This window comes from Alosa pseudoharengus, unplaced genomic scaffold (assembly GCF_046254945.1).
Source record: "Alosa pseudoharengus isolate Yale_2024_CS ecotype anadromous, Long Island Sound unplaced genomic scaffold, YU_APseudo_1.1 YU_APseudo_1.1_scf_21, whole genome shotgun sequence".
Classification (NCBI taxonomy): Eukaryota; Metazoa; Chordata; class Actinopteri; order Clupeiformes; family Clupeidae; genus Alosa; species Alosa pseudoharengus.
In genome coordinates this window covers 4,620,405-4,627,904 of record NW_027468674.1, presented here as the reverse complement: position 1 = coordinate 4,627,904, position 7,500 = coordinate 4,620,405, and the positions used below count along the sequence as shown (strand labels likewise).

The 7,500-nt window shown below is 45.7% G+C and overlaps 2 protein-coding genes across 3 annotated transcripts in view; both read left to right on the top strand.

The window, feature by feature from the left end:
- Positions 1-188, top strand: part of LOC143138374 (ras-related protein Rab-37) — a 25,869-nt gene extending 25,681 nt beyond the window's left edge. The window contains exon 8 of one of the 2 annotated variants that reach the window (XM_076298860.1): positions 1-188. This exon is cut by the window's left edge and continues 63 nt beyond it. In XM_076298860.1, the coding sequence (XP_076154975.1) occupies positions 1-43 (43 nt within the window). In that variant the 3' untranslated portion in view covers positions 44-188. The other variant, XM_076298859.1, reaches the window with a different exon arrangement.
- A 7,011-nt stretch (positions 189-7,199) lies between these two features.
- Positions 7,200-7,500, top strand: part of nherf1b (NHERF family PDZ scaffold protein 1b) — a 79,130-nt gene continuing 78,829 nt past the window's right edge. Inside the window, exon 1 of the mRNA XM_076297713.1 lies at positions 7,200-7,500. This exon is cut by the window's right edge and continues 607 nt beyond it. The gene's annotated coding sequence lies outside the window, so the exon portion shown is untranslated.

Here is a 7,500-nt window from a genome sequence, read left to right as displayed (position 1 = left end):
CCAGGAGCAGAAACAGAAACCAAGCTGCTGCAGCATGGTGTGAGAGGGGGATAGAGAGAGAGAGAAGAGGGATAGAGAGAGAGAGAGGGGGGGGGGGGGGTTCCAGATCCATGACTACATCCAGGAGCAGAAACAGAAACCAAGCTGCTGCAGCATGGTGTGAGAGGGGGATAGAGAGAGAGAGAGAGAGAGGGGGGGAGAGAAAGAGAGGGAGCGAGAGAGAGGGAGAGAGGGAGGGGGTGGGAGAGAGAGAGGGAGGGAGAGAGATGGAGGGAGAGAGAGAAGGAGAGGGGGAAGAGAGAGAGGGTGAGAGAGAGAGGGGGGGGAGGGGGGAGAGGGAGGGAGAGAGAGAAGGAGAGAGAGAGAGAGGGGAGAGAGAGAGAGAGACAGAGGGAGAGAGGGGGGAGGGAAAGAGAGAGGAGGGGAAAAGAAAGAGGTAGTGAAGAATGCACAATGGGAGAGGGGATGTAGTGTGTGTGTGTGTGTGTGTGTTTATCTTCTATCCTATCACCTATCCAGTGATTTGTGCAGTGTATGTTTCATTTCTCTATCACACACACACACACACACACACACACACAGCGCTCCTCTCTGAAGCCGATGGGTGTGAAGTGTTGTGTTGACCGCATCACGTGTCCAGTGTTAATGATGTCACTGTGCATCAACATTCCATCAGACCACAAGTACTCAGAAAAGCATCCTCACTCACTTCACACACTTACTCTGTCTGTGTGTGTGTGTGTGTGTGTGTGTGTGTGTGTGTTATTTAATGTGTGTGAATGGATCAGTTGAGTTTCTCTTGCTGTGGAATTTGACTTGTAAAGAACCATGGCCATTTAAATAGTGCAGGTGCCACTCTACCTTCAGGTGCCGTGTGTGTGTGTGGGGTGTGTGTGTGTGTGTAGTGTGTGTGTGTGGTGTGGTGTGTTTGTGGTGTGGTGTGTGTGTGGGGTGTGTGTGTGTGTAGTGTGTGTGTGTGAGGTGGTGTGTGTGTGAGGTGGGGTGTGTGTGTGGTGTGGGGTGTGTGTGAGGTGGGGTGTGTGTGAGGTGGGGTGTGTGTGTGGTGTGGTGTGTTTGTGATGTGGTGTGTGTGTGAGGTGGGGTGTGTGTGTGGTGTGGGGTGTGTGTGTCTGTGTGTGCAGGTGCTTCTCTACCTTCATGTGCCCTCGTTATGAAACAGTATTCCTGAGGGAAGCTGTGAGGCCGACACCCCAATGCTAGACTCTACCATAGCTCCGGTTCTAGACTCTACCATAGCTCCGGTTCTAGACTCTACCATAGCTCCGGTTCTAGACTCTGGCCATAGCTCCGGTTCTAGACTCTGGCCCAAGTTCTGGTTCTAGACTCTGGGCCGAGTTCTGGTTTGGGTTCTCTGCCTGAGCTCTGGTTCTAATCTCATTCTGATTCGGCCCGTAACTAGCCCCCAGAGCAAGTTGAGTTCTGGCTCAGGTGTATAGGATGCCAGAGAGAGAGAGAGTGTGTGTGTGTGTGTCTTTGTGATCATGTGTGTGTTCTATATGTGTGTAGTCATGTGTTGTGTATACTCTGTCTGTGTGTGTGTGTTTCCTCGGAGTATGTCTGTGGTGATTTATACACAGTTCTTACACACACACACACACACACACATGCACACACACACACACACACACACACACTGACCTCACCAATCAACATCACCCTCTAAACACACACACACAGTCCTTACCAATCAACCCTCTAAACACACACACACACGCACACACAGTGTTAGACATGCACACTCACACACCAACATGCACACACTGTCACACACCACACACACCAACATGCACACACACCAACATGCACACACTGTCACACACAAACACACACACACACCAACGTGCACAAACACCAACATGCACACACTGTCACACACACTCACTCAACACACTCACACACCAACATGTACACGTGCTGTCACACACACTCACACACCAACACACTCACACACCAACATGCACACGCGCTGTCACACACACTCACACACCAACATGCACACGTGCTGTCACACACACTCACACACCAACACACTCACACACCAACATGCACACACGCTGTCACACACACTCACACACCAACATGCACACGCGCTGTCACACACACTCACACACCAACATGCACACGTGCTGTCACACACACTCACACACCAACACACTCACACACCAACATGCACACGCGCTGTCACACACACTCACACACCAACATGCACACGTGCTGTCACACACACTCACACACCAACACACTCACACACCAACATGCACACGCGCTGTCACACACACTCACACACCAACATGCACATGCGCTGTCACACACGTCATGTAAAGCTTGGAGTGTGACGTGTCATCTTTCTGTTGCCTCCATGTTTGTGTGTAAAGTCCCCCCCCCCCCCGCCCTGAGGGAGAGCTGAGGCGGCTCTGTCATCACACCTGTGCTCACCTGATGTCATCACACCTGTGCTCACCTGATGACATCACACCTGTGCTCACCTGATGACATCACACCTGTGCTCATCTGATGGGGGGGGGCACACTAAGCCAGTGCTGACCCTTGACCCTTGACCCCTGGCCTGACCCCAGCACCACTGGGGCGTCTGTAACTAAACCTCCGCTCCACTCGTGGACTGCATTGCGTGTGTGTGTGTGTGTGTGTGTGTGTGTGTGTGTGTGTGTGCGCGCGCCCTCTCTTTCCCCCTGCTGTTTGTAAGAATTTAATGTCTCACTTGATGTCGCCATTTCACTCTCTGTAGACGCGTCTGCACCCTCCGAGTGCCATGCTGAAGTGCTTTGTAATCGTTATTGATACACTTGTATGTACATAAAGCTATTTTTTGTAAAAGACGTCTGTGATGGTGGCCTGTTCATTGCTGCTTGTGTGTTGTGTTGCAGTAACTAAATATATCACTGGCTCAAAAGGCAGACGTGTTAACATCCACTAGATGGCAGCATTGCACATCCGGTGGTTCTAGAACACCTGAAATCCTTCTTCCTACAGGCAGTAGGGGCGGGCGAGAGAGTCTTCATTCGCCCTGTAATGAGTCATTTAACCATATACCAACTTACGAAGATGATTAATTAACACGAAAACGTTGCCTGGTGTCCTTTTAAAATGTGACGAGAACAATGCTGGCGTCAGCCCTTTTCAGAACATGATTATAAAATGGAGTGTTTGCTAAAAGGAGACGTGAAGTGACACATCTTTTGCTCTGGGCCGTTTTAGCAGTCGCTTTGGTGCATTTCTAATGTTTGCACAACAGCACGTGTGTGTGTGTGTGTTGAGTGAGTGTGTGTGACAGTGTGTGCATGTTGGTGTTTGTGCACGTTGGTGTGTGTGTGTGTGTGTGTGTGTGACAGTGTGTGCATGTTGGTGTGTGTGCATGTTGGTGTGTGTGGTGTGTGACAGTGTGTGCATGTTGGTGTGTGTGCATGTTGGTGTGTGTGGTGTGTGACAGTGTGTGCATTTCTCAAAAAATAGTACAAACTGCACTGCATGGATTACCTGCAAAAGCGTGTATCTTGCTCAAAATGCTTAGTTTAGCCTAGGTCTCAAAAGAAAGTGCTTATACCAATGTAACTGTCAATCAATCAACAAGTTCAATCAAAATGACAAGCCCTTATGTCATTGTTTATGTCAAGATTGTGGGCAGCCGTGGCCTACTGGTTAGCGCTTCGGACTTGTAACCGGAGGGTTGCTGGTTCTAACCCCGACCAGTAGGCACGGCTGAAGTGCCCTTGAGCAAGGCACCTAACCCCTCACTGCTCCCCGAGCGCCGCTGTTGCAGGCAGCTCACTGCGCCGGGATTAGTGTGTACTTCACTACCTCACTGTGTGCTGAGTGTGTTTCACTAATTCACGGATTGGGATAAATGCAGAGACCAAATTTCCCTCACGGGATCAAAAGAGTATATATACTTATACTTAAGATTGAACAACTGCAACACGCACAACTGCTTTGTGTTGTTTATTGTCAATATGAGTACCTGATTGGTACAATCTGTACCAATTTGAGCAAGGCAGCACTATTTTCTATTTGGCATAGCTATTTCAAAACTACGAAGTTACACATTATGGTGTGTGGAGGGGGTTGATTGCAAGAGAGTAGACTATGTGTTTAAAAGTGTTTTTCTGTTGACAGACATTGTGACAGTATAAAGAAAACAAAGTCTTTTACACGCATTACCAATATACTGAAAAACACCCCTGGGTCAGAGCTGTGCCCCACTCTGAATCTTTCTATAGGCCCTTTCAACAATAAAAACAAAAACAATGCTTGAACGTTCTATTTGGGTCCCAATCTACTTCCTCTGCATTAAGATAACATATGGAATGTTAAAACAGAAGCCTTGTGGGGCCAACTATGATGCTGATAATGGAACTCTCTTGAAACGGTCTACCTCCTGACGTTTCTGCCTGTCGGGTCCACTAATCTATAAAGAACACTGTTCTTTAGATCAGTGGCCGGGTCACACAGTATATTCTAGACAGACTATGACATAGTTATGACAGCAGTTCAACAGTTTCGTGTAATGACTCAAGCGATGAAATAAGGCCAATTTGTTTTATGGGGTAGGACTATTCAGCATGAAACCAGTAGGCCAAGAGTGCATATTGGCCAACATGACATTAGCAATTCTATGTGTAAAACATCGGACATTTGTAGGAAAATCAGTTGCATAGACGTAGGCCTACACTTGTCTGCCGTTTTTTACATTTTCAATTGCTCGTATCATTAGGGCGTTGCTGTTTGTTCAAGATGGGGAGAAACTGCTTTAAAGATGTGCACAACAAGTGATACGATGATATGAAGTTTGAACCACACGTTTTAAAAAATTCAATTCCGATCTGAGAAATGTGCCAAAATGACTGAGAAAAACTAAAATGTTTGAATTGTGAACTTCTGAATATAGACCGCTTCAACTTTCCCCACACTAAAACGGCCCTGAGTGGACTGATCGGGCATGTCCTAGTGTGTTCTGGCGTGGAAGACCTTTAGCACCATTATGGAAGATTATTATCTACAAAGTCAAGATGATTATCCACCACATCAAGATGACGAGGCTATCTTGCGATATAAACCTCAGTAAGTTGCATAATGCCAACTCTAGATACTTCACAGAGACAGTGGCTGTTTTCCCTTTAAATAATGCTTTGTCTGTGTTTTAAGACAGTGTAGGCTAATAACTATGTAACCTCATGTCTCAGAAACTGGAACAGAAATGCGTAACGTGCAAGCGTAGCATATCGGAAGAGTTCGGTTGTGAAATGTAGATTGTTAGGTAGGCCTCAAAAGGACAAGAATAGTCAAAAATAAATAGTTTAGTCTGGCTATCTGTTTTTACTAAATCGCATCATTTAAAATAGCCGATGCCTTCAATTTCATTGTTTGCCGTTTGTGGTGGAAGGCCTCGCATAATTCCGAGCCTCTTTTTCGTTCTGTGATGAAATTCAGCCCGCTGACTGGTGTGGGAGTTCAACTTCACACCTTACGGGCATTATTATGAACTACTTGCTGCCAACTCACACAGGGCATTGCCCAACCACCACGCGCAAACCACCATGGGCATTCCCTATTTATTATTAGCGCTTAATCTCCGATCGCCCTCTCTCTCTCTCTCTCTCTCTCTCTCTCTCTCTCTCTCTCTCTCTATCTCTCTCTATCTCTCTCACACACGTTGCTACAGCACTCGCCTTATCTTGGCAGGGTGTGTACCTACTGCTGTTTGGAATGGTTATCAGGTCTCTCACGTCTCACCACCGGAACACGGCGACCCAAGAGGAGGCGGGGCATGGATCCACCCCGCGTTCCCGCATGCCGTCGCGACCTCTCTGCTTCACGTTTCCGCCTGTCTGCTTTCATCACTAATCTGATAATGTATCATGATCAGGAATGGACACACGTACATCCTACTGTAGGCTATTTGAAGATAAATACAGTGTCAAATGTCAAATATCCTAATTTTAAGTAGCCTATAACAAAACAAACGGCAACATACAGTAGCCACGTCATGTATTAAAATAAAATACTGTATTTGTGTATTTTGATAATACTAAAAATGCTCTTTAAAGGGAGCATAACACCACTTTTCATCACTAAACTAAACTAAAGTCAGCACCAAGTCAGAGGCAACAGAATTCGTTTTGCACTTTTATGGTCATCAGATCAGCAAAATGATTGGTTTTACCAAATAATATTTGCCTGATCTGGGCTTTGGTGAAATAGCATTGTTGGGTCCACTTTAGAACACAATTAATTATTCAATTACATTATTATTATGACCCTGGTCAGCAGGGGGCGCTAGTCAGGTTGGGTGGACACATAGGCCAGTAGAAAGTGTACATGTGGTGACAACCTGGAAACAACTAAAAAAAGATCCAAACCATATTTGTTTTTATTTTAAACAACTGGAGATGTGGACCTTTATCATCATCATCAATAATTAATAATATTATTAATAATATAGGCGCTTTTGTGAAGATTATTATTATTATTAGTAGTAGCTTAGTAGTAGCCTAGGCCTATAGGCTATTAATTCTGTTATTGCACAGTATTAGTGGTATTCGCTGTTATTACAATGGAATTACATAAAAAAGAAGGCGGCAAAGAAAGCCTATATTTGGAACTAGGTTATAAAAAAAGATCCAGTCGGACAGGATGTCTGTGCGTGGTGTCTGCCTACATTAGGTCTACCTGTAGCCTACCTGATACCTCAGTTAGCTTAAACATTCCAACCAGTTGAAATAGCACATGTCATATCATCACCACCATGGATATATCACGTCTGATAACATTGACTTGGTAATCATGTGATACACACTAGGTATTTCCACAGGAAGTCTACAAAGTTATTATTAGCGTGTTTCTGAGCTATTTTAAGATTTATGCACATGTTTAATTTATTAGTAAATCGATGAGAGTTTATTAAAGCAATCTGGTCATAACACATGATAATAAACACGATAGTCTCCGGCAGAAAAGTTCCCATAGGCCTTGGCTGCGTTCTCTTCTGGTCCATCATGATTATTCTCTCACTTCATTGGTTTGTTTGGGGCCGATTATCCCTCCCATTTGTGTTCGAAACCTAAAGGCGGTGTTTTGATTGGCGTATCCGTCCGTCATCAACAGAAACGTCACTGTTCTTTATAAAGTAGCTGGATTGCCCTTTCTGAAACAGAACAGCGAGATCAGCGTCGCACTCCGAACGCAGTCTGGGCGTTTTCCCCGTGTCAAACCTTCAGAAAAAGTGACACATTGCGAAAGACTGAAGTTCGCGTGCCTTTTTTTTAACTATACCGGGAGACAAAAGGAATCTGCTTCACCGACGACGAACTGAAACCGATCTCTGGGGACATTCTACGTGTTCACAAACGCACTTTCAAAATCACATCTCAAGTAGCCTACTTTTAAGTTTACCGGACGCCTCGACCGTCTGGTATGACTCTGTCGTGTCCCTGATCAAGGCGCTTTTGGAAAGATTTGGACACT